This window comes from Capra hircus, chromosome 17 (genome assembly GCF_001704415.2).
Source record: "Capra hircus breed San Clemente chromosome 17, ASM170441v1, whole genome shotgun sequence".
NCBI lineage: Eukaryota > Metazoa > Chordata > Mammalia > Artiodactyla > Bovidae > Capra > Capra hircus.
In genome coordinates this window covers 7,348,370-7,375,181 of record NC_030824.1, presented here as the reverse complement: position 1 = coordinate 7,375,181, position 26,812 = coordinate 7,348,370, and the positions used below count along the sequence as shown (strand labels likewise).

At 45.0% G+C, this 26,812-nt stretch overlaps 1 protein-coding gene across 1 annotated transcript in view; it reads right to left on the bottom strand.

Annotated features, from left to right (window-relative positions):
• Window positions 1–25,334, bottom strand: part of MYO1H (myosin IH) — a 39,899-nt gene extending 14,565 nt beyond the window's left edge. The window contains exons 1-18 of the mRNA XM_005691686.3: window positions 25,203–25,334; window positions 24,307–24,422; window positions 22,230–22,428; window positions 20,252–20,332; window positions 17,647–17,826; window positions 16,472–16,570; window positions 15,421–15,534; window positions 15,001–15,072; window positions 13,858–13,977; window positions 12,462–12,529; window positions 12,008–12,113; window positions 11,626–11,706; window positions 10,368–10,459; window positions 7,295–7,389; window positions 3,339–3,385; window positions 2,842–2,922; window positions 1,978–2,083; window positions 354–471 (exon numbers count right to left, since the gene is read on the bottom strand). Of these exons, the coding sequence (XP_005691743.3) occupies window positions 354–471; window positions 1,978–2,083; window positions 2,842–2,922; window positions 3,339–3,385; window positions 7,295–7,389; window positions 10,368–10,459; window positions 11,626–11,706; window positions 12,008–12,113; window positions 12,462–12,529; window positions 13,858–13,977; window positions 15,001–15,072; window positions 15,421–15,534; window positions 16,472–16,570; window positions 17,647–17,826; window positions 20,252–20,332; window positions 22,230–22,428; window positions 24,307–24,422; window positions 25,203–25,328 (1,901 nt within the window). The 5' untranslated portion in view covers window positions 25,329–25,334. The remainder of the gene's footprint in view (window positions 1–353; window positions 472–1,977; window positions 2,084–2,841; window positions 2,923–3,338; window positions 3,386–7,294; window positions 7,390–10,367; window positions 10,460–11,625; window positions 11,707–12,007; window positions 12,114–12,461; window positions 12,530–13,857; window positions 13,978–15,000; window positions 15,073–15,420; window positions 15,535–16,471; window positions 16,571–17,646; window positions 17,827–20,251; window positions 20,333–22,229; window positions 22,429–24,306; window positions 24,423–25,202) is intronic.

The following is a 26,812-nucleotide window of genomic DNA, read 5'->3' as shown; positions in this document are numbered from 1 at the left end:
CTGACTCCTAGTGACCCCATGGACTGCAGCCCACCAGGCTCCTCCATTCATGGGATTTGCCAGGCAAGAGTACTGGAGTGGGGTGCCATTGCCTTCTCCGAAAAGAAGTACTGGGTTGGCCAAAAAGCTCATTGAGGTTTTGGGAAACCCAAATGAACTTTTTGGCCAAGCCAATGCATTAGTGGTTTAGCGAAATGAAGGGAAGGTGGTAAACCAAGTCAGCTTCCTATTCTCTGGAATGCCATCACTGTCACAGCTTCAGCAGGTGAGAACCAAATGAGTTTCCTGGGGGGAAGACCTTTTATTCATCGCTGCTCACTTCATCGGCTTAAGATCCACAAAACAAACTTTACCTTTGCAAGAAATGTTCGTACTTCCGTCGGTAGGCGAAGCCAGCCCGTCTCACCCGCAGGTGCTCCATCAGCCCCAGGTACTTGACCTGATGCCTGATAAGGAAGTCGTCGAACTTGCCTTTGGAAACACAGAAGGAGGAGTGATGATAAAGGAGCCCATGGGCGTGTTTCATCTAAGACCAGACCAGAGGCTACACGCTGATGCTCTCTGGACTAGGTCTAGCCACAGATATGTCCTGTTAGGTTCTAAGTGTGTTTCTTTTAATGGGGGGTGGGGGTGGGGCTAACAGGAAAACCTGAACTTCTGGTTTCTCTTGAAAAACCATGATGGGACTTCCCTGGTGGTCCAGGGGTTAGGATGTCACCTTCCAGGGCAGAGGGTGCAGATTCCATCCCTGGTCAGGGTCTTAAGATCCCACATGCCTTGTGGCCAAAAGAACCAATACAGAAAACAAATATTGTAACAAATCCAGTGAAGACTTAAAAAAAAATCTTCAGAAAAGCCATAAGATCTGGTCATTCTGGACCCAGACTCTCATGTGGCGATAAGTGCCCTGTAGACAGGGTGTGCCTGCTGCAATTCGCCACAGTCCCCTCCATTCCCTATTGCCTCACAGCCAGCCTGCTTCCCTCATTTGCTCTTCCTGCCTGGCTGCTGTAAGCCTTTGACTGCATGACCTGATGGTGAGAGCATGGCGCAGGTTCAGCAAATACCCCAGGCCTAGACCATCTGGAAACGGAGAAGGCGATGGCACCCCACTCCAGTACTCTTGCCTGGAAAATTCCATGGACGGAGGAGCCTGGTGGGCTGCAGTCCATGGGGTCGCAAAGAGTCGGACATGACTGAGTGACTTCCCTTTCACTTTTCACTTTCCTGCATTGGAAAAGGAAATGGCAACCCACTCCAGTGTTCTTGCCTGGAGAATCCCAGGGACGGGGGAGCCTGGTGGGCTGCCGTCTATGGGGTCACACAGAGTTGGACACGACTAAAGCGACTTAGCAGCAGCAGACCATCTGGAAAACTGCACTGGCTGGAAAGAAGCAGGGTGGCTTCCCCTCGCCGCTGAGGTCTGCCAGGCTCAGCTTCGTTGGCCCCAAAACTGGCCAGGCTCTCAGCCATGCTCACAGGGCCCACAAAAGTCACCTTCCTTCCTATTCATTTACCTTCTATTTCTTTAATACGGTTTCTAAAAGCATTCTTTTTTGAAAATGTAATTTTTGGCTGTGCAAGGTCTTCACTGCCGTGCAGGGTTTTTCTCGAGTTGTAGTTAGTTGCCGTGCACAGGCTTCACGCTGCAGTGGCTTCTGTGGCGGAGGACAGGCTCCAGGGCTCAGAGCCCCCCGGCTCCAGAGCGCAGGCTCAGTGGACGTGCTGCACAGGCTTAGCTGCTCTGCAGCCTGTGGGATCTTCCCGGATCCGGGACCAAACCTGTGTCTCCTGCATCGGCAGGCAGGTTCTTTACCACTGAGCCACCAGAGAAGCCTCGTTTACCTTCTGTTATTAAATACTGATGACAAGCAGCAAGCCTGTGCTGGTTTTTAGGACTTTACCCCGCTACCATCTTGGTTTTCCTCCCAGGCCTCCCTTCCCTCAGCTCAGGGTTCCAAACGATTCTCAACTCACTGGGTTCTTTCCTCTCATTGGGCTTGATGCAACGGATGTACGAAGGTTCCTTGGAGATGAGAATTTCCAGAAGGCTGCTCAGACTGTTTTTAAACTGAGTCCCCACCTGCAGGGAGACAGAATGAGCTGACCACACAGCGTTGCTCCCCGTTTATACAGAGAAGGCTGGCTCAAGGCGGAGACTGGTCTTTCAGACCCGAACTCTTAACAGACCAGTTCTAGTGGGCTGGCCAAAAAGTTCACTTGGGCATGGTACCGCCAAACTGGAATGAACTTTCTTGGCCAACCCAGTACTTACTACCTGTCACGAGCCGTTTTGCCAATGAAGAGAAGGGTTTGGGTGTCCTGGCATGAGAAGCCTGACCTCCGATTGGTGCAGCGGAGGCTGGACAAACATGGTCCCAGGTTGGTTTTGTCACTCAGTGAATACGAAGCGAGCGCCTTGCAGGAGCCAGCATTACCGCTGAGCCAGTCTCCTTGTTACCAAGCTTCCTTTATGAGACGACGCTCGTTATCGTAGTTTCTTTCTTTGATGGGTAATATCTTCCTATAGACTGTAAACCCCACAAGGAGAGGAGGACCCCTATCTGTTTGGTTGTTCCTGGATTCCCCTGTGCCCAGCACAGCACCTGGCACACAGTAGGTGTTCAATGAATGTCTGCCAATGAACACACTGGTTGCTAACCTTGGAAAATATATATTTAGTAAAACTTGTTAGAGAAGGATATTTCCAGAAAAAGGAGTGGACAGCTTACAAAATACATTTAAGTGAAGTGATTGCACTTTGGTGCAAATTGGGTGGTTTCTGCTGCCTTTCCAATTTTGCACAGGCACCCCCCCCCCCCCAGCCACACACACACTCACTGTCGGTGCCCTTCTCCGGTTCTCTAACTCGGCCACCAGGAAGCATTCCTTCAGGATTCTGTTTTTGGAACTGCACAGCACCTGTAGGCAAAGAGAAGTGACCACCACACTTGCTGCTTCAGAAATCACGAAGGGCTCTTCAGGAAAGTTCACATCGGTGTGTCTGTGACGGACCAGAGCTGTTTGCCTTGGGAGAACTTGAAAAGAGGACGGAAAAGGGACTTCCCTAGTGGTACAGTGGTTAAGACTCAGCACCTCCACTGCAGAGGGCGAGGGTTTGAACCCTAGGCGGGGAACTAGGATCCCTCATGCCGTGTGTTGTGCAGCCAAAAAATGAAAACAAAGGTGATCTTGAATTGTCTTTCTGGCCATGATGTACTGGAATTCTAATAGAATACATCAAAGAGAAAAATCCAGAAGGCCAAACCTCCCAAATCAGTATTCTGAGTGATATCTCATAACCTTCAAAAATACACAGAGTTAAGTTTCAGACTTACTTCTTTCAGATGTCTGTAGAGGAGATCATTGTTCTTTTCCAAGAATCCTGTAAAACATTGAAAAAAAAAAACCTCCTGAATCAATGGCTTTGATTAAAAATATAATTCCATACTGATTGCAAAGGGAAATCCTAAAAATGATCTCTTAATTAAGGGTTTCCCAGACTGGGCAATAATGACATTTGGGGCTGGGCCATTCTTGTTCTTGGGTGTCTGTCCTGGGCACTGTTAAGATACATAATGTAAAATTTACTATTTAAACTATTTGTAAGTGTGCGTTCAGTAGCATTTCGTGAATTTACATTGTTGCACAAGCATCACCACAATCCATCTCTAAAACTCCTTTCCTTTTCCCCTGGTGGAAATTCTGTACGGTTAAGCACTAATTCCTCATGCCTCGCTGCCTGAGACCCTTGATAACCACTGTTCTACTTTTTGTCTTTATGGATTGGACTGCACACCTCACGTAAGTGGAATTCTTTCATATTTCTTTTTCTGTCTGGCTTATTTCACTTAGCACCACGTTTTCAAGGTTCATCCACATAGTAGCAGGTGTCAGAATTTCTTGCCTTTTTAAGCCTGAAATATGTCCCATTGTAAGGACAGAGCACATTTCGTGTGTCTATTCATCCATCGATGGACACTTGGGTGCTTCCACCTTTTGGCTACTGTGAATAAAGCTCCTGTGTACATGGGTGTTCAGATACCTGTTCACATTCCTGCTTTCAGTTCTTTTGGATATCTACCCAGAGGTAGTCAAAATAAACTTTTGATGACCTTAGCAAAGCCACTTCTGAAAAATTAATCCTAGGCATATAAGGCGGAGAAGGCAATGGCACCCCACTCCAGTACTCTTGCCTGGAACATCCCATGGATGGAGGAGCCTGGTAGGCTGCAGTCCATGGGGTCTCTAGGAGTCCGACATGACTAAGCGACTTCACTTTCACTTTCATGCACTGGAGAGGGAAATGGCAACCCACTCCAGTATTCTTGCCTGGAGAATCCCAGGGACAGGGGAGCCTGGTGGGCTGCCGTCTATGGGGTCGCACAGAGTCGGGAAGTGACTTAGCAGCAGCAGGCATATAAGGAGCACAGGCTGGCTAACTGAAATATACAAAGATGTCAAACACAGAGGACAAGAGACAAAGCTGGAAACAACCACAGGCCTTCAGACAGGTGGCGGGACACAGCCCCATGGGGCGTGCATGTAGCTTTTCAGAAGAAACGTGGAGGAATCTGCCACTATGGAGACTGAATGCAGGTCTGGAGGCAAAAGGCCTGGGTCTGACCTCCAGCTCTGCCACTTAATAGCTGAGTGACCTCAGGCAAGTTACTTCACATCTCTGAGCTCAGTGCCTCATAGATTAAAAGGGGACCGATAATGCTGCCCACCTGACTGAGTTCTGTGAGTTTTAAACAAGAAACAGAGGTAAAGCATTTGGGACAGGACCTGGTCCATAGAAAGTGCTCAATGGATGTTAGCTGGAGTCCAAAGCGTCGCCAATGTCTATTAAATGAAAAATGCAAAGAAGATAGCACAAAATAACCATCTGTATTGTTTAGACGTGTATTTGTGTTCTTTAGGTATGTGGGCATACACGTCCCCACGTATGTGATTATATGCATAAGATATTTTTATTTCCCAGTTGATTCTCATGGTTACCTAAAGGAGAGACTAGGAGTAAAAGGGGTTCTTAGTTTTCCTTCTGTACCTTTCTGTATTGTGAGCAATTTCTCGCCTTACATGTGTATTGGTGAGTCACTAAGTCATGTCCAACTCATTTTGACCCCATGGCACCCACCAGGCGCCTCTGTCCATGGGATCTCCCAGGCAAAAACACTGGAGTGGGTTGCCATTTCCTTCTTCAGGAGATTTTCCTGACCCAGGGACTGAACCCTCATCTCCTGCATCGGCAGGTGGATTGTTGTTGTTGCTGTTTTTTTTTGTTGTTGTTTTTTTTACCACTAAGCCACCAAGCAAACCCTACCTTTCTATTACTTTACTCTTTAAACAAAAATCAGTAGGTTATCTACTTAAAGAGATTTGTCCTATTTAACATTTTTTTCCTTCTTGGGCTCCCTTGTGGCTCCGCTGGTAAAGAATCTGCCTGAAATGCAGGAGACCTGGGTTCGATCCCTGGGTTGGGAAGATCCCCTGGAGAAGGGAAAGGCTAGCCACTCCAGTATTCTGGCCTGGAACATTCCATGGACTGTACAGTCCATGGGGTCACAGTCGGACACGACTGAGTGACTTTCACTTTTCTTTTTTATACCTCTACATATTTAAGGGAAAAAAACCCCTAATACATGGTATTTTATTTTTTAAAACTTTTTAGTGAAATAAATTTATGTAGAAGTAAACATTATCTGGAACCTAAAGCAGAGGTGACAAAAGAAAACGCATGAAAAATGTGTTGCAAAAATGTTCCCAGCAGCATTATCCATGGAAGCAAAATAGTGGAAACGACCCCCGTGCACATAACCGATGAAGGGGTACGCAACATGTGGTGTAAGCATGCAGTGAAATCTTATTTGGCAATTAAAAAATAGTAACAGCAGGCATGAACCGTGAAAACATTATGCTAAGTCATAGAGACCAAAGTGGCCTTTATCAAAGTTAAGAACTTCTGGGCTTGGAAGGATGCCATCAAGACAGTGAAAAAAGATAACTCACAGACTGGAGAAAATACCTGCAAACCATCAGTTTGATAAGGGACTTGTAGCTAGAACATAAAGAACCATACGACTCAACACTAATAACTAAAACGATTTAAAAAATGCGTAAAGGATTGCAACAAACATTTCTCCAAGGAAGAAATGCTAATGGCCGATAAGCGCAAGGAAAAGTGCTCCACGTCACTAAGCATTAGAAAAATGCACACCCAAACCACCGCTTCACACCCGCTAGGATAGCTGGAATCAGAAGACAGACCATGCCAAGCGTTGGTGAGGAAATAGGGAAACTGAGGCCCCCACACTGCTGGTAGGAAAGCAAAATGATGTAGCCAGTTTGGAAAACCAGCCTGGCAGGTACTCAAGAAATTAAGAACAGAGTTATCACAGGACCCAGCAACTCCACACCCAGGTATTTACCCGAGAGAAAGGGTGACATGCGGCCACACACACACGGTCATGTTGACAGCAGCATCATTCACAACAGCCAACAAGTGCAAAGACCCAACGCCCACCCGCTGAGGAGTGAACCGACAAAGGGCAGCGTAGCCGCACGGTGGAACGCCATCTGGCGCTTAGGAGCGAGGATACGGATGGACCCTGGGAACATTATTCTAAGGGAAGGAAGCCAGACATGAAAGCCCACACGCTGTATAAGTCCATTCTTAGGAAATGTCCGGAACAGGAAAATCTCCAGACAGAAAGTTGACTGGTTTGTTGCCCAGGGCTCTGGAAGATGGGCTAGGGGAAAACGGGGAGTGCCTGCTAACATGTATAGGGGTTCTTTTTGGGGTGATGGGGTGATTCTGAAATAGAATGTGGTGACAGGTGCCTAAGTGCACAGTGAATACACTAAACACGTGTCAATTGTACACTTTAAATGAGTGAAACAGAGGCTGTGAATCATCTCAGGAAAGTAGTTATATATAAAATTACTACATTTTATAATGCTTAAAAAAAGTTTTTTTTGACGTGGAACATTTTAAAAGTCTTTATTGTATTTGTTACAATATTGCTTCTTTTTTAAAATTTTTCCTATATTGCTTGTGTTTTATGTTTTGGTTGTTTGGCTGCGATTCATGAGGGATCTTAGCTCCCAACCATGCTTGCATTTAAGGCATGGTTAACCACTGGATCACCAGGGAAGTCCCTAAAATACTTCTGAAATGCCATGATGGCAGTGGGGCTAGGGAACATTTGAGATGGATATGCAGCATGTTTAGAGTGGACTCGGGGGCACCTGCATGGCTGTGACCTATGACCTTTACCCCACAGACACTCACCCCTGGTGCAGTACGTGACCTCTCCTGCATAGTGGAAGAGCCGAAACTCCATCCAGCCAATCTTCTTTCTGCCCTTTGGACCTGCCAGCTTCCGGCTATAGCAGGACAGAAACAGACAGGGGCTGAACCTTCCTACCTCACGGCAACAAAATGCACCAATGTATAAAGCAAAAGCTGTTTAGGATTGTGATGATCAGCTAAAGGTCAGCACTGAAATCTATTTCAACTATTTCTTCCGGCCACAGACCAAGGTCTCACTAAAATTAGACCCTTCCTTCTCACAAGCTCTGAGGGATGAAAAACGTACACGAGGCACACAAACACACTTATTTGTACAATGAAATAAGGTTCATTTTTCTTGGTGATGACTCAAAACGGATTTTGCTACTTCACATTTTTATGACATGGAGAGACTAAGATATTCACAAAACATTGTTTTTCAGATTCGGGTGATTTACAGTTTTTTACAACTGTTCTTGAAAAGCATATACAAGTATATTGATAGCACTCATATCTGAAGTGCACAGCTCAATGAATTTTTGCAAACCGAATTCTCCTGTGTAAATAATACCACAGCAAAAGACAGAACATTTCTGGTCCCTGAGAACCCCCAACCTCGAGCCCTCTCCAGGTACCGTCTGACATCTAACAGAACAGGTTGTTTAATGGCAACCCACTCCAGTACTCTTGCCTTGAGAATCCCAGGGGCGGGGGAGCCTGGTGGGCTGCCATCTCTGGGGTCACACAGAGTCGGACACGACAGAAGCAACTTAGCAGCAGCAACACTCTAGGAAAGTGGAACCATACAGTGTGTGCTCCTGTGTGTCTGATTTCTCTTGATTACATGTTTTTGTGATTTATCTACATCACTGCCTGTATTTAGATTGTTTGTTCTCCTGGCCATATATTATCCCAATCTGTAAAGATGTTACAATTAATTTTTCCAATCTTTTCTTAAAAATTTATTTATTTATTCTTGGCTGTGCCAGGTCTTTGTTGCTGCTCAGACCTTTCTCTAGCTGTGGAGAGTGGGGACTACTCTCTTGTTGCGGAGCATGGGCTCCAGGGCTTCGGTAGTTGCAGTTCCCAGGCTCTAAAGCACAGGCTCATTAGTTGTGGTGCGTGAGCTTCGTTGCTGCAAGGCATGTGGGATCTTCCCGGACCAGGGATCAAACCTGTGTCTCCTGAATTGGGAGGCAGATTCCTTCCCACTGAGCCACCAGGGAAGTCCTCTTTTTCCAATCTTGATTCATATACTTATCCAATTCCACTCACTTATCCTTTCAATATTCTATAGGTTTGATAAAGCCACTACCATATATTGAATGTTTGCCATGACCAGGAATCACACTAGGTGATTTACATGGTCATTTACAATGCTCTATGGCAGGCATGTTAATTATCCCAGGGATGGAGGAGCCCGGTGGGCTGCCGTCTGTGGGCTCACACAGAGTCGGACACAACTGAAGCGACTTAGCAGCAGCAGCAGTAGAAGGGGAAACTCAGACTCAGGAGTACTTACTGCTTGCCTAAAGTCATGTGTCTATTAAGTGTCTGAGCTGGGATTCAAAACCAGGTCCCTGCGACTCCAGAGCACATGCCCTTAAATTCTCTCCTCCTCATCTCAGAGTGCATTCCAATTCTAGGTGACTTCCTGGGACTCTAAATGCTCTGTGTCTTCATCTGTGGGGAGGTGATGTGGGTACACACACATGTAATGATTCACCAGGTTGCACACTTCACATCTACACACATCACTGCCTGTGTTTTACACCTGAATTTTTTTGACTGTTTCATGCATGTGGACATGCCCAAAATGAAATGATGATAAATAAAGATACAAAATCTTAAAAAAAGAATTCTACTTGGAATTTGCATGAGCTTGACCCCTACCAATGAAAGTTGTGCAGCTGGTGTATCATCATGCTATTTCTATGTATGAATTAGTAGCTGGGCCTTTCTATGTATGAATCAGTCCAGTGGTCAAGACTCTGAACTCCCAATACAGAGAGCATGGATTTGATCTCTGGTTGAGGAACTAAGATGCTGCACAGCACAGCCAAAACCAAATTAGTAGTAGCTATACTATTGGGGAGCTATACTAAGGGGGCTACCCTTGTGACTTAGCTGGTAAAGAATCTGCCTGCAATGCGGAAGACCTGGGTTTGATTCCTGGGTTAGGAAGATCCCCTGGAGAAGTGAAAGAATACCCACTCCAGTATTCTGGCCTGGAGAATTCCATGGACTATACAATGGCACCCCACTCCAGTACACTTGCCTGGAAAATCCCATGGACGGAGGAGCCTGGGAGGCTGCAGTCCTTGGGGTCGCTAGGAGTCGGACATGACTGAGCGACTTCACTTTCACTTTTCACTTTCATGCATTAGAGAAGGAAATGGCAATCCACTCCAGTGTTCTTGCCTGGAGAATCCCAGGGACGGGGGAGCCTGGTGGGCTGCCGTCTATGGGGTCACACAGAGTCGGACACGACTGAAGTGACTTAGCAGCAGTAGCGGCAGCATACAGTCCATGGGGTCACAAAGAGTGAGACACGACTGAGCAAATTTCACTTTCACTTTCATACTATTGGGGAGAACTGTCCACATACCTAAGAAAATGGATGTACAGTTGACCCTTGAACAACATGGGGCTTAGGGATTCCACACAGTCAACAAATTGTGTGTAGCTCGTAGTTGGCCTTTTGTATCCATGGATTCAACCAACAGGGGATGGGGTCATGTAGTACTATAGCATTTACTATTGAGAAGAAAAACCCAAGTAAAAGTGGATCGGCACAGTTCAAACCAGTATTGTTCAAAGGTCAACTATACAGGGGACTTCCCTGGTGATCCAGGGGCTCAGACTCCATGCTTCTAATGGAGGAGATCCAGGCTCAATCCCTGGTCCAGGAACGAGATCCCGCAGGCCATAACGAAAGAGTTTGCGTGCTGCCACTAAAGACCCTGTATGGCATGACTAAGAGCCAGCACAGCCATATACACACACACTAGAAGTCAGCTCCACAACTACATGAGCCTCCCCCATGCAACAGCCCGGCAAATGAGGCACCTACGTTTCAAAGTGTGCGTGCTTTCCCACTTTCTCCTCCAACCTCTCCAGGAAACTCAAGTCTGTAGCAGGACCAGGACGAACACATTCTTCATCCTTCAAAACAGAAACAGAAGTTTCCAGTCACAGCACCACACTCCATCAATTCCAAGTTTAAATGCTCCCAGCAGCTGTGGCAAATGTAGTGGATTGAACCATATCATCTTGTGCACAAGTCTGGGTCAACATTTCCAGGGGGAAGAAGGGGTAGTCATCTTATCAAATCTGATTAGGGAACCATGGAACCAGAGGGACTGGAAACTCCATGAAAAGTCAGCTCTCCCACCTATCTGATGTCTATTTCCAAAGACTTCCCAGGGACACTTCGCAGCTTCCACAACCAACTGAGACACCAGCTGGCCAACAACATACCCTCTTTAATGAGGAGCAAAGCCTTCAGAAAAAGCAAGCCATAAAACTAGTTAAGTCTAACCTTCCCCAGTCCACAAGCTGTTTTTACTTTCTATGTTGGGTCCTCAACAGTGATAACATTTAATTGACCATCTTAAAAAAAAAAAAAATGAACCGAAAGAATTCCATGGTGGTTCAGCGGCTAGAACTCTGTGCTTCCACTGCAGGGGAGTGGGTTCAATCCCTGGTCAGGGAACTAAGATCCTCCATGCCAAGTACTATGGCCGAAAGACAGCAGAGAACGTCTTCTACACCCACCACTTGCAGACCCATAATATGTAACAAGACTGAGAAATAAAGCTTAAAAAATAATTAATCAAAATTGACATATACACGCTACTTTATTTAAAACAGATAACCAACAAAGACCTACTGTATAGTACAGGGAACTCTGCTCAGTATTCTGTGATAACCTGAATGGGGAAAGAATTTGAAAAAGAATAGATACATGTATATATGTAACTGAATCACTTTCTGTATAACTGAAACTAGCACTACAGTCCAATATAAAATATTTTTTAGAATGAATCAACCCTGTAGCTTTTATTAAAACAACAAGAAAACTGGGTTCAGCTTGGTGAGACAATTCTTACAAAGCAACATTTCTATGCTCTCTGAATCCATCTATGGCAAACCATAGATGAATTTGAATAAGAGGGGAAAGCTCAGTCTAAAACTTGGAGTGAAAATTCAGCAAAAGAGTTCAACTTGCATCCTTCAATAATACAGTGGATTTCACTCTTAACTCTTTGTAAGCCTGGAGAAAAGATCTTCTGAGTATTGAGGATACCATGGAACGTTAATTTTCTCACCAGAATGGAAATGATTCCTTTGTGTCTCTCTTCTACCAAATCACAGATGATCTTGTTGTTGAAATATTGAATTGGTTCCCACTAAAATGACAATGAGGAAAAAGAATTCTCCAGGAAGGATTAAAATTGAGCATCAAATATATTTCTTTTAAATTGATTGTCCAACTTTTCTTTTCCAAATCTGATTTTTTTTTATCTCTAACATTTCAAAAAGAATACTTGCTGAATATCAAAATAATTTCCCAGGAAACAAGCAGAGAAGGAGTGAAAAAATAATTCTTAGCACTCATCAGGAAAAACCTCCAATGAAATGATATTTCTCACGGAAATGTCTTTTGCTTGGTTAAGAAATCAAATGAGGAGAAAACATTGAAACATTTACCTCTATACCTTCCATTTCATATTCTGCCTGTTCCGCTTTTAGGGTTCTCTCAATTAATAGTTGCTGGAGTTTCTCATTGCAGTAATTTATACAGAACTGTTCAAAACTGGAGGTGCAAAAGATTTAAGTAACTAAAGCTATGTGAGTAGACCAAGTTTTTCAAAAACATTATATTTACTTATTTTTAAGGATGCTTTTTCCATACAGAAAATTGAAGTCCTTATTAAACAAATAATTTAATAAACTGATAAGAAGAGTCAAAGTAAAAGACATTTGCATTTTTAATGGTTATTCTGGTTCTGGAAAAGTTTATGAGGCAGGGGCTATGCAAACCTGGAGAATTTCTAGGAACAGGAAAATGAGTTTCAATAACATCAGAAATGTCATAAACCAGACTCAGACCTTAAAGGAAAACGAAGAACCAATGGATCACAATGAAATCAAACAAACTCACCCATTCTTGTCAAAGACTTCAAACCCATAGATATCCAGCAATCCAATCACAGTTTTCCCAGTAAAGTCCTAGTCAAAGTAACACACACCATTAATCATTGAAGTTATTTACTTTGTAACACTCAATATCTGGCAACTGCCCCTGAATCTGGGATGTGGCTTTCAGAAGAAACAGGGTGGAGATAATTTTCCCAGCCTGCCTCCTCTGGCCTGCAGCCTGCCTCCTCCGGCCTGCAACCTCGCTCCTCTGGCCTGCAGCCTCCCTAGGTCCCATCCCTGCTTTATATTCATCAGCAGAGTAGAGAGACTGACCTTCCCCTTCTGATTCACTTCCTTGCTTCAGCCCTCCTCAGCCCCCTAAGCCCACATTCAGTCCAAAAAAAGAAGAGCGAGATAGAAAGAGGAAGAGAAGAGGAAGGGAAAGAAAAAGAGAGATGGAGAGAGGGAGGGAGGGAAGGAGGAAAGAAGGGAGCTATTGACAGTGGGAAGATATGTTCACCCAGGAGAGATAGCATCATTGGATCATTTTCAACAGAGGGCCAAGTGCTGTCAGGCAAGGATGGCTAGATTTAAAAAGAATATGACTGTTCTCAAGGGACACTATGTAGCATTCTGTATGATGCGCTGAGTCAATGTATTCAAATCCATCCTTTGCACATTTCCTCCCTGAGTCTCACCGCATCCATGCGCCCCCGTTGCCCTCATATCATTGCCTCAACTTCTAGCTTTGCAGCAGCTCCCTTTTAAATTTTTTAAATGTTTATATATTTTTAATATAAATTTATTTATTTTAATTGGAGGCTAATTACTTTACAATATTGTATTGGTTTTGCCATACATCAACATGAATCCACCATGGGTATACATGTGTTCCCTATCCTGAACCCCCCTCCCTCCTCCCTCCCTGTACCATCCCTCTGGGTCATCCCAGTGCACCAGCCCCAAGCATCCTGTATCATGCATCAAACCTGGACTGGTGATTCATTTCATATATGATATTATACATGTTTCAATGCCATTCTCCCGAATCATCCCACCCTTCCCTTTTTAATTTAAATAATTCTGCTTAAAAAGGAAATATGTCCTTAGGGTGAGTTCAAAGGACCTGTCTTTTTTTTTTTCTTATACACATTAAAATACACTACTGTTAAAATGAAAAGGTTCTGTGTACACTTCAAATGCTGTGCATCCCAGACTTGGGGACACACTGACAAGATCATTTGTCAGTGGACTTTTGTGAGCCTACTGTGTGCTAGAGACTGGGAATGTAGACATGAAAAGACAGTATCTCTGCCCACCAGGAGCTTACGTTCAATTCTCACAAATTCTTTAAAGGTGTTGGTTATAAAACATGGCCATGTTAAAGAGCACAAGGCACACAATATGCGTGGACCAACCTTGTTCACTAAGGAGGAATTGATTTTGTTGACCAGCCAAGTAAACGTTCGCCCATAAACAGCCTTTGCCATTGCGTCTCTAGCGTAGGCAGAGAGATCTAATGTCAATGGGCATATCACCTGAGAAGAACAACAGGTACATCATTACAGAGGTTAAAGAATTTTTAAAGCCCCCAGAGTTTTCAACCCAGGCTTTAAAGATGACTGGGGGAGAGGGGTGGTCTTCCCTGACAGTCCAGGAGCTAAGACTGTGCTCCCAATGCAGGGGACCCAGGTTCGATCCCTGGTCAGGGAACTAGACCCCACATGCTGCAGTGAAGACCTGGCACAGCCAAATAAATAAATAAAGATGACTAGAGAAGGATACTTGATGGGGGAAGAACCTCCCGCCTGTGCTGTTCCTTGAGTGCCAGGCACTGTGCTGAGATACAGCCTCAACCAAGACACACAGTTTCAGCCTCTGTGGGCTCATATTTGGCAGAGGGCACTCAACAAGCCAGGGCTTCCCAGGTGACACTACTGGTAAAGAACCTGCCAGCCAGTGCTGTAGACACAAGAGACGCAGGTTCGGCCCCTGGGTTGGGAAGATCCCCTGGAGGAGGGCACGGCAGCCCACTCCTGTACTCTTGCCCGGAGAATCCCATGGACAGGGGAGCCCGGCAGGCTACAGGCCATGGGGTCACAAAGAGTCGGACACGACTGAGTGGCTGAGCACAGCACAACATCTAACAAGTCATACCAAGAAGCATTGTGGAGTTCTGAAGCTGAAAGTGACAAGCGCTATACGGAGATGCACATGGCGCTTTAGGGCAGGGAAGGGATGAGCAGGGGAGGGTCTCTGAGGAAGTGATCCCTGGGAACTGAAGGCTGGGAAGGAGAAGCACATGGAAGGGTGTTGCAGCAGAGGGAAGAGTATATGCAAAGACCCCGTGGAGGGAAGGCAGGGCAAGCACGAAGCACCAAGAGCTCATGAGGGTGGGAGGTCAAGGGATAGGGGAGGTGAAGGCCGGAGATGCAGACAGAAGCTGGACCACACAGGACCTGGCAGGCAGGATTCAGGAGTCTGGCCTCTCCTGGGGCCACCACCCTACTGGCAGCAGCAGTGGGGAAGGTGGGCACATTCCCCCCCAGAACCATTTTTACCTCCTCTGTTTTGGCTTCAATCTTTCTGTGGGTGAGAGCTTCCAGAAGGACCCATGGGTCGACCCCTAGGAGCTGAATAAATGGAAAACAAAATGCCATTCAGCAACCCAACTTGACGCCCTAGTAAAAAGTCGGTGGTGTCTCCAGGCTCAGGTTCATCTTTCCCACCTGCTAATCGTGTTCTGGTGCAACACAGACCATATCTGTGCAAAGCACAGCCCATGTGTGGTCTTTCAACCAACTGGCTTTTACTCGCTCCCTTGCCCACCTCCTAACCAGTGTCGAGTGGGAGAATGAGATGGTAGCCACCTGGGACATGGGTACCTGGCTGTCTTGCTCTCCTCCCCCGCCCCTCCATCTCTGACAGGGTCTGGGGCCTCTCCTGCCCGCCACCCTCACTCTCCCAAAGTGGACCATCACCTTGGCGATCCATTTGATCTCGTGAGTGTCTGGTACAGAGGCACAGCCTTGCTGGTTCTCTTCAAAACAAATGTTCCCCAGGTGCAGGACACTGGCAATAATTCCAAAGAGATTCTAGGAACGTGGGAAGTGGTGAGGAGGGCAGGGAGAGAAGACGGCGGCCGCCTGATTGATAAACGTCATCAGAAGTGGTACCTGGGGGAGACCTGCCCCCCGCTGCACCCCTAATTCCAGACTGGAGATCACAGATCCTTCCCCAGAAATTGGCCCTGTGGGCTCTTAGCCACTTCTGATATTAAGGGAAGAGGGAAGGAACTTCAGTGGAGGGCAGGATGCTCCCTCACTTATGTCCAGCACGGAACACCACTACTCTGGTATCTCCCTTTGTCCCCTGCCAATAAGCCATCCAGTGTTCAAATGCCATGGCCCCAGATACACACATACACACGTAAATTTTTCTTAAATTGTATTCTGGTCCTTGAAAGGGCAACAGTTTCACAATCCTCCTCACCCCCGCCAAAAAGACAAAAGATGTAAAAACAAAATGTTTATAAATCCTACCATTTGGTCCAACTTATTCCAATATAAAAGCATAAATAAATGCTATTCCTAGCATGCTAGGGGATTAAATATTTGAGACTGGGTTTGAGAGGAAGAAGAAACATGACTTCCTGCTGGCACCCAACACTGGGGAAATATGGGGCTGCTGGATAAAATGCAGAATGCCCAGCTAACATTTGAATTTCAAATAAGCAATGCCTAATGTTGAATTCTTTTTAGTTAAAAAAAAACTTATTGGAGTAAAGATGCTTTACAATGTTGTGTTAGTAAGCAATGTCTAATTCTTTTTAGCATGAAGCTTGTCCCACGCAATGTTGGGACATACTTCTACTAAAAACCTAGCCAGTGTTTATCTGAAATTCAATGCACCTAGGTATCCTGTATCTTTATTTGCTCACTCTGGCAACTCTGTGTCATCACCAAGAAACCAGGATGGTTTCCTCAACCCCAAGCCTGACCACAGGGAGCTCCACCCTCGAGGGGCTCATACCTCAAGATCATCTTCAGTAAAATCGATGACAGAAAAGGCATTGGAAACAGTTTTCCAGTCATTCTTGTCATTAACAGACGACTCTTTGGCACAGCGACCCTGTTGACACAGTGTTGGGCCGCTTAACAGCATTTTCATAAGGACAATTAGGTGTCAAAATTTTTCTCTGCGAGCATTAAAAAGCTAGTTCTATAATGTTCTGAGCTGTGAAAAAATAGGTTTTATTCTACTTGTCTAGCGCCTGATGATTTGCCAACTGCAGCTTTTTTCAAATTTGGGATTTTGTTTAAAAAAAATCTGTTCTGCGAAAATTTTCAAAGATACATACCAGTGGTATATCTTTTTGTGTGTATGGGTTTTAAAGTAGGCTTTCTTGCCATTTTTGCTGAACAAATTGAATACATTTATCTCAACAGATATCTACCAAAACATACCGTAAATGACAGTGTTTAAATTCGAGAAAACAATCTTGATACACTTAGAAACCAGCATCAAAAATTTCAAGGCAGGATTAGATAGAAGGAGAGCTTCCCTGAAGGAAATAAAAGTTTGTATCTAGAGAAATACAGATGATACAGGAGGTGTGATAAGACTTTTCCCACTAAGTCCAGAAGTTGTCTTTTAAATAAGTAACAGACTACCAGTGTCACAATTTAAAGGGAAAATCTTCTACATGAGGGTTTGGTTTTTTTCTTACTATTATTTTGCTTTTGTAGTACAGATTTTTCCTGATTACCTGAAGATTCATCATTTTAAAAGAGTTCCTTGTTGCACGGCAAAAACAAAGGTGTCATACCATGAAAATATTCACCAGTGAACTGGAATGTTAAATCTGCATCTTCCCAAATATCCCTCCCACACAACCAGCACCATGGACTCCCTCCCCTTCAAGGACAGGGCTAGTTCAAGTCAGACCTTAAAGAACACCTAGAGGTTTAGAAACAGTGCCAATATACTGCAAAGCACGGGCACCAAGGTTGCCAAAGTCACAGAAGATCGTGGAATCAATCAAAATAGTACTGGCGAAATGCCTGAGCCATTTCCAAAGGCACTGTGGCATCAGGATCCGGTAACGCGGCCATGAGAAAGTTACTGAACATCCCACAGAACTAACACCGCCCCCGCCCCACCCCACAGCCAAAGGGGCACCAGAGACAGGTTATGGTCCTTCTAACCTGTGAGAGGTATTTATACAGCTGAGGGTCTCGCTCCAGTCCCAGGTAAGCAAGGAGCTCCTCTTCTCCACCCTCTAGCAGCTGGTAGAAGATATGGAAATTCCGCTCGCCCTGATTCTGATAGACAACTCGAGACTTTTCTATCAGGTAACTGATGATATGCCCGCCTACGGGAATGCCCTTCAAAAGAGAACAAAAAATCCAGCCAAGACAATAATCAAGGCTACTCTCTTACTGGTGTCTTCTGATGAACTGAAATTTTGAGTCTGAATCAGCTTGATCTACCCATCTGCTAAGATTCACCTTTTCTGGGTTCCATTCCTAACCCCCCCAAGGTGATGAAGATATTTTCTGTTTTCATTTAGAATCAATTGTTTTACCATCCATGTTTAGGACTATGATACATCATGATTTAATTTTTGTATATGGAGTGAAACAGAGGCCAAAGTTCTCTTTATCCATATGGATTTCCAGTTGACCACCATTTATTGGAAAGACAATTTGATTGATACTGAATCTCAGTGGTGCTTTGGTCATAAGTCTGGTGACCATATAGGTAAGGAGAGTTGGGCTACTTCTAGCCTCTGTTCTGGGCCATCAGCCTCTTAATGTCAATATATTCTTATGCCAATATTAATTATTATTGTCTTAATTATTGTTTTAAATAATATATTCAATGAAGATTTGTATTCCATGACATATATTGAACACTTGCCAATCAATGAGAAAAAATTACCCAATTAAAAATGAGCAAAAGACTTTAATATACAAGAGGGTCTTTAAGGGACCAATGAGCAAAACTTCATTAAAACTGCTGCTGCAGCTGCCAAGTCACCTCAGTCGTGTCTGACTCTGTGAGACCCCGTAGACGGCAGCCCACCAGAGAAACCACTATATGCCACCAGAATGCCTAAGATTTAAAGGACTGACAATACCAAATGTTGGCAAGGGCGTGGAGAAACTGGAACTCAGTTATAACATCGCTGGTAAGAATCCAGCAGGGCAACTTCTGGGTATACAGCCGGCATAAATAAGTGCTTACATCTCCTAAAAGAGGTACTAGAATGTTCAGAGCACTGTTTGCAATAGCTAGCCCCAGACTGGAAACAGCCCAAATGTCCATCACAGAGAACAGGTAAACAGTGATAAAAGTCGAGCAATCAAGAAATGAACAACTCCACACAGCTACACAGTCGAATCTTACAAGACGCGCTGATTCAGAGAGGCCAAACGTGAAATAGAACAAATATATAATTCCATTTTTTCTGAAGCTCAAGAACCAGCAAAATGAGTCTGTGATTATAGATGCCAGAACAGTGATAACTTTTGGGAAGTGGGGGACAGATATTTGTCAGAGATGGGTAGGAGAAATTTCGAGGTGTTGGAAATGTTAATATCTTGAGTGGCGGTTACACAGGTAGATTCAAATGGAAAAATTTATCGAGCTGTGGCCATGAGCTGTGTCCTTTTTAGTATGTGTTGGATTCTTAAAAAAAGCTTAAAAATATGTATGCTATTAAAATTTTTTCAGTCTGTGCATGCATGACCAGAAACTCATGTTCCAGCCTCTGGGAAATCCTTAATCTGTCTGCCTTCATCACTATACTAAACACTCAGCCAGCTACTGTCCTCTAGTCTAAGGTGTCACTTGGAATTACATGTCCCTGAGAACGCTGCCTACCCCTCCTACTTGCATGCTGCTGCTAAGCCACCTCAGTCGTGTCCGACTCTGTGTGACCCCATAGACGGCAGCCCACCAGGCTCCTCCATCCCTGGGATTCTCCAGGCAAGAGCACTGCATGAGCCCCCATTTAAACTCTGTATACAATACGTTATGTTTCTTCTCTGGCTCCTTCCATACCACAACAGTGGAGCTGAGTCGCTGGGACAGAGGCTGTATGGTCCACAAAGCCCAAGACCCTATCCACGGAAGTTTGCCAGCTCACGTCATATAATCATGTACGCCTAAGCAATAGAGTGTGTACTCTGGAATCTTTTCAAGCTTTGTAAGAAATGGCATCTCGCTGACATCTAGTACATTCTCATGACCTGCCTAGGTTGCCTGCCGCTGGCATTCACACGCTCTCGCTGCCATAAAATGTCTCATCGTGTGAGCACCCCACAATTGGGCCCTTCTCCTGTTGGTGGGCATTCGATCCTGGCCAGATATGCGGTTCTTTCCAGCCCCTTCACCTTCATGAGCAGTGCTGTTGAGGCCATGCTCACCCATCTGTAGGAATATTTCCAGGAGTGGAATGGCTCCACCTTGGATTATGTGATTTCAGCACCCCAAGATGATACACTGTTTTCCAAATGGGTTTGCCCAACGTACACCCCTTCCACCAGCTGCGTGTTGGAATTCCTCATGATCTACATCTTTGCCAACACCTGGTATCACCAGACTTCTTCATTTTTGCCCACATACTAATATTATTTGTCATCAGGGTCTTTATTGGCATTTCCTAAAACTATTGCTAACCCTCAATTTTTCAAATATTTGAGCCAAGAAGAAAACCCTTCCTTTCTTAAGGTGCCTTGAGTTGACTTTCTGTTGCTCTCAAAGTTAAGGGGTCCCCAGGAAGCCGTAATAGGAACATCAATGTACCTTAAAGTCGAACTGTATGTCCATGTATTTTCCAAATCTGCTGGAGTTGTCATTCCGGAGTGTTTTGGCATTTCCAAAAGCCTTGGAACACAAAGGGAGAGGACGCTGAACCCATCTGTCTTTCGCTGACACTGAAGCTCTCCTGTTCATAGAATTCCTGACCCTGAATGACAAGCTCATTGGAGGAGAGAAGGGGGGGGCCAAGAATGGAAGCCACTTTATCTGCTAAGAAGAAATCACTATTTACAGAGCATTTGATGCAAAATATTGGGGTTTGACACAGAGAAAAGAAGGGGAAAATATCTTCTCTCTAGAATCCATTCTAGGAATAGATTAGAAACGGCCTAAGGAGAAGTTGGGGCTTCCCTAGTGGCTCAGCGGTAAAGAATCTGCCTGCAATGCAGGAGTGGCAGGAGATGCAGGTTCGGTCACTGAGTCTGGAAGACCCTTTGGAGGAGGGCATGGCAACCCACTCCAGTATTCTTGCCTGGAGAATCCCACGGACAGAGGAGACTGGTGGATTGCAAAGAGTCGGACACAGCTGTAGCAACTGTAGTGACTTAGCACGCCTGCAAAGAGAGCTAGATAGGACCGTAGGCTCTGGCTGTTACAGAAGGCATCCCTGCTGGCCCCCATCAGCAGACATCTTCCCATAGTATAGATGTACATTGTTCAGCCCAAAGGTCTATTGGGAAAATCCCTTCAACCATAAATGCCTTTTACACAAAGAGCAACAAAAACACAGGAGAAAATAACATATTCAAAATCATCCAACAAGTCAGAGAATTACAGTAGTAAAAACAATAATCAGGATGATTTTAATTAATAAAAATATTAATGAATAATAGCGTATTGTTTTAGTGCTTACTAACTCTGCTGTGTGCTTTTTATGCATGGTGGTTTAGCCACTAAGTCGTGTCTGACTCTTGAGACCCCATGGACTGTAGCCTGCCAGGCTCCTCTGTCCATGGGATTCTCCAGGCAACAATACTAAGTGGGTGCCATTTCCTTCTCCATTGGATCTTCCCAACCCAGGGATTGAACCTGGGTCTCCTGCACTGCAGGCAGATTCTTTACCAACTGAGCTACAAATCACATTTTTTTTTCCTTTGGCATTCATCTTGCTTAATCCTCAAAACCTCCTAAGAGGCAGGTACTATGAGTAGGCCCACTTTCCACATGGGGAACTGGCTCCAGGATATGAATGATATGCAGAAGCTTGCTGGTACGTGATCACCCTGGGCTTAGTCTCCATGCCTGCTGGACTTGTTCAAGGTCACACCCTTCACCACGATACAGTAAGTCCCCTACGCACGAACAAGTTCTGTTCCAAAAGCATGTTTGTAAGCCCAACGAAGTTAGTCTAGGGACCCAACTAACACAGTTAACTATATACTAATAGCATAGTAAGTCCCCTGTGTACAAAGCTTCGAGGTGTGAGCTTTCAAAGATGCAAACACGTGTTTGCGTGTCCAGTCGCGTAAGTTGGTGCGCGTCTCACGTGCAGCATGCCCTCCACCTCCTGCTGCTGCTGATCCTTCAGGTCTACCATGTCCCACCTCCTCTCCCCCCACCAGTCAGGAACTCCTCCTGCCTGTTCACTCGATGCCAGCCCCTGGATGCCAACTGCTGCACTACTGTCCTTTTCAAGGTACTGTACTATAAAGTTAAAAATGTTTATTTATGTATTATTTGTGTGAAAAGCATTATAAGCCTATTACAGCACAGTACTGTATAGCTGATTGTGTTAGTTGGGTACCTAGGCTAACTTTGTTGGGCTTATAAACAAACGGGATTTTAGAACACTCTATCAGAATGCAGTTCATTCGTATGTAAGGGACTGATTATACTACCCATGTGATCTGTTCTCTTCTTAACTCCCAGACCTGCCCATTTTGACCGACCCACCCAAGCAGCAGCCCTTCTTACTTAGTGACTCCCTGGAACCCCCCTTTCTAGGTCCTTAAAGATCACTTACCTCCAGTACTGGGTTGGAGAACAGCAGTCTGTCACGGGCTACCTGCAGTGACTCGGTCATCGGGCAGGTCACTGCAAAATACTGGAGGATCTTCTTGGAGGCCTCTGTTTTCCCTGCCCCGCTCTCTCCAGAAATAAGGATGAAGTGGTTATTTAGCTCAGAGCACATCATGCGGTAAGCGTTGTCAGCTATGGCATAGCTGGAGAAGGAGTGAGATAGAAACGGAAGGAGTAGGGCCTTCCCTGGCGGTCCAGTGGCTAAGACTCTGAGCTCCCAATGCAGGGGGCCCGGGTTTGATCCCTGGCCAGGGAGCTAGATCCCACATGCCGCAACTAACAGTTCACAGGCTGCAACTAAAGCTCCCATGTCTGCAATAAAGACCAGGCAAACGATTTTTTTTTTTTTTAAGGAGTGGAAGTGACTATAACACTATTTCCCTTGGCTCTGATGCCCATCAGAGCCGAAGGACAAACTACCGGGACTCTCAGAAGCCACATCCAGACTGTGGCACCAGGCACTTAGCTCAGAGAGCTAGCAAACCTTCACCATTACCCACTAGATAGCAAACCTCTGATGAGTATTAGTCACTCAGTCCTGCTGACTCTGTGCAACCCCGTGGACTGTAGCCCGCCAGGCTCCTCTGTCCATGGGATTCTCCAGGCAAGAACACTGGAGTGGGTTCCCATTCCCTTCTCCAGGGGGATCTTCCCGACCCAGGGATGGAATCTGGGTCTCCTGCATTGAAGGTGGATTCTTTACTGTCTGAGCCACCAGGGAAGCCCCCAAACTCTAATAGTAGTTAAAGACTCGGGGCAGGAATAAAAATTTTTTTCAGAATTTACCAATTAAAAATAATCAATCAACATTTCTTATAAGAATAATCTATGTACTAAATTACATCCCCAAGAGATGTTCTATTAAATGTAGGTGGAAGTAATATCTTGTCTAAATATGAAATAATGCAACAGATATAAGAGCCCATTTTTTTCCTTCAAAAACTAAAATACTAAATATATAGAGATAGGAAACAAAAAAATATTTAAAATTTCTGTTTTAAAAACAGAAGTTTAGGGCACTATTATAGAGGCTTTATATACAAGATCAGAAACTGAAGCATGAAGGTTTCCTGGGGTTTACTCTTAGGATGTGGCTGTTTGAAAGCTGAGTATTTCTGTAATCGCTGGTGGTGGTGAGGGAGAAAGATTTATAAATGCCTTGGGAGGGGAATGGGTGAATCACCAAGAAAAAGGAAGCAAGATCCTAAATAATAGCCCAAAAGTCAACCAAAGAGGAGAAGAGGGAAATTCAGCAAAGCCCGAGAGTCACATACAGATCAGGCAGAATATTGCTTTTCTTAACGGATCGCCAGTCTTGGTAAATTCCTAGTCACCGGCATTCTTCTCAGCTGCCATGATATTCAAGCACCAGTAGGTGGCACTATAGCAGTCCACTTCCCAGAGAAGGTAACTAGCTACAGCTGTCATACAAAGATTCTACTTTTCATCACAGTTAAAATGAGATTTGATAATGATCTGCTGACGGTTTCTATTGTGTTGAATTTATTTCAGAATAAGGGAGTAATTTAAGTGAGGTACAGAACCTAGTGAGCATGCATCAAGAATGTAGATGGATGGGTATATGAATGGATGGATGGATGGGTGGATAGATACGTAGCTGGATGGATGAATGGAGTGGATGACAGATGGGTGTGTGGGTGGATGGATGGATGAGTAGACAAGCGGATGAATAGGATTGGTAGATGGATGAATGAATGGGGTGGATGATGGATGGATGGATGGATGGATGGATGGGTGGATGGGTGGATGTGTAGGTGGCTGGGTGGATGCATAGATGAGTGGATGGATGATGGATACATGGGTGGGTATGTGGGTGAGTGTGTGGGTGGATGGATGGATGAGTAGACAAGTGGATGGATGGATGGATGGATGAGGTGGATGATGGATGGGCGGATGGATGGGCAGGTGGGTGGGTAATATGGTGAACATAGGTGGTGAAGGGGGGGAAGAGGCAGAAAGGGGAAAATACTTCTATTTCTGATTCCATGGGTGCTACTTACACATGTGGTGGCAGTTCAAAGAAGTTGACCCCTTGATAAAGTTCCATCTGGCTCAGAGTATAGATTCCCAGCTCTTGGTATGGGTTCACAGACACAAGGAGGGTCCCAATATATGTCTAGAGGAACAGACCAAAGCACTAGTGAGGCATTCCAGGGTGCAAATGGCTCTGGCAAAAGACCAGCATGTGCTGTGATCCCCATGTGCCCCTTCGGTACTGGGATACAACGCAATGAATAGGTCAGGTTGTGTGTGTGTGTGCGGGGGGGGATGTCTCCACTGTCATGGAACCTAGCTGGCACGGGCAGACAAACAACTGAGTGATCAAGACTGCCCCACTTAGTGTGTTGAGAAAGGCCTGGTTCTGCTGGCAGCCGCCTTGCCACCATGCAGAGAGGCTGCTGCCGAAGGAAACTGACGCAAAAGAAAGCAGAGGTATGGGAAAGAGTCCTCAAGATGTCATCCTAGGCCCTAGAGATCTGCTTCCGGACCCTGAAGTTACATAGGTCGACAGATTCTCTCTCGGGGCTTAGGCTGATTTCAGCTGGGTCTCCAGCACTGGCAGCCGCAAAGGTCTTAATACAGAGGATCACAGTGTCCAGTGTCCAGTGGTTTCTGGACACGCCCCCTCTGATGGTCAGCCCAGAGTGATACTGTTCACAGCCCTCAAGACTAGAGACCGGGGGACTTTTCTGGTGGTCCGGTGGCTACAACTCCGCCCTCCCCATGCAGGGAGCCCAGGTTTGATCCCTGGTCAGGGAACTAGATCCTACAGGCCATAACTAATATCCAGTGCAGCTAAACAAATTAAATACATTTAAAAATAATTTTTTTAAGGCCAAGGACCAGAAGGGAACCACCACTCTAGGAAAAACAGCTGAGAAATGAGTTACGCTACATAGATGAGGTTCTCGCTGAAACGCTTGCGGAGGTTGTCCAGAAAAGCAGATTCACTGGTGTATGCGTCCAGCAGCACAAAATCCTGCACCCCAACCTTGTCCCGGGCGGTCAGCGCGCCTTCCATGTGCAGACGGATGTGCTTGCGTCTCACTTCTTCTTTCTACAGAAAACACAACCTTCCTCAGCAACTCACTTATCATGCCATTTTTATCGCATGTCTAGTATGGAAATAGCAAGATCCCAGACCCTGGGGATAGCTGAGAGCAGAGATTACATTATGCTTTCTTCATTAAGCATTTATGATCTGGTTAGGAATACAAGTAATGATAGTAAAAGCAGTAACTAGCACCAGCAGCTGCTGCCAGGGACTCAGCATTCACTGCTTCAGCATGACACTAACCGTTTGACATGTATTATCTCTATTGATCCTCATTCCCACCCTATAATGTGCTATTATCATGCCCATTAGACTTCATCAAACATAAACCTTCTCATCAGAAGACACTGTTAAGAAATAAATCAGCCACCCACAAGCTGGCAAAAAAATGTTCATGAGTTAGTTATATACCTGCAAAGAACTTGTATCTAGAATAAAATACCCAGCTTGGTTAAAAGGAAAAAAAAACACAAAACAAATCAGACCTAACAGAAACTGGGCAAAAGACTTGAATGGATGCTTCACAAATGAAGATAGACAGATGGTCAATAAGCACATAGAAAAGTCCTCAACATCTTTAGTCATCAGAGAAATGTACCCTTAGAATCACAATGAGGTGCCACCAGAAGAGTTCAAATGAAAAAGACAACATCAAATAGTCTCGAGGATGTAAAAAGATGGAACTTTCATACGTTGCTGGCAGGAAGATCAACTGGACGAATCACTGGGGAAAGGTCTGGCAGTTTCTAATGAAGTTAACCAAGCCTCTACCCTTTGATGCAGCAATTCCATTCCGAAGTATTTACATAAGAGGAATGTAGACATAGGTCCACAAAAAGACTGGAACATGAAGGTTTACATTGAGTTTATTCATGATGGCCCCAAACTGGAAACAATCCAAGTTCCTATCAACCAGAGAACAGAAGTGGAACATCTATACAATAGAATGGGTAAGCAGTGAAAGAGAAACGACAGGTGTGCACAATGACACAGACATTATGCCGAGCGAAAGACCTCGGACACAAAAGCCTGCATGCTGTATGATTCCATTTATATGACATTCTAGGACAAGCAAAACTAATCTACAGTGAAAGTCACAACTGTTGCCTGGTTATGGGGGATTGCCTGGCCGAGGACATTTCTGGAGTGATAGAAACATTCCCTGACTTGGGGCAGCTATGAGTTACACGGGTATATCTATTTGTCAAGATGAATGGCTACAGTGTTGTGCATTTTGATACATGTAAATTCTGTTTTGAAAAGAACCATGAAAATAATCAGATGGGGAGTGGAGGTTCGCCAGTGGATGGAGGTGAAGATGGTAACAGAACGGCTGAATGCTCATAACTGTTGAAGCTGGGTGATGGGTATAGAAGGGATTTATTAATCTGTTCTGTTTCTGTTGTTGTCCAGTCGTATCCCTGACTCTCTGTGACCCCACGGCCTGCAGC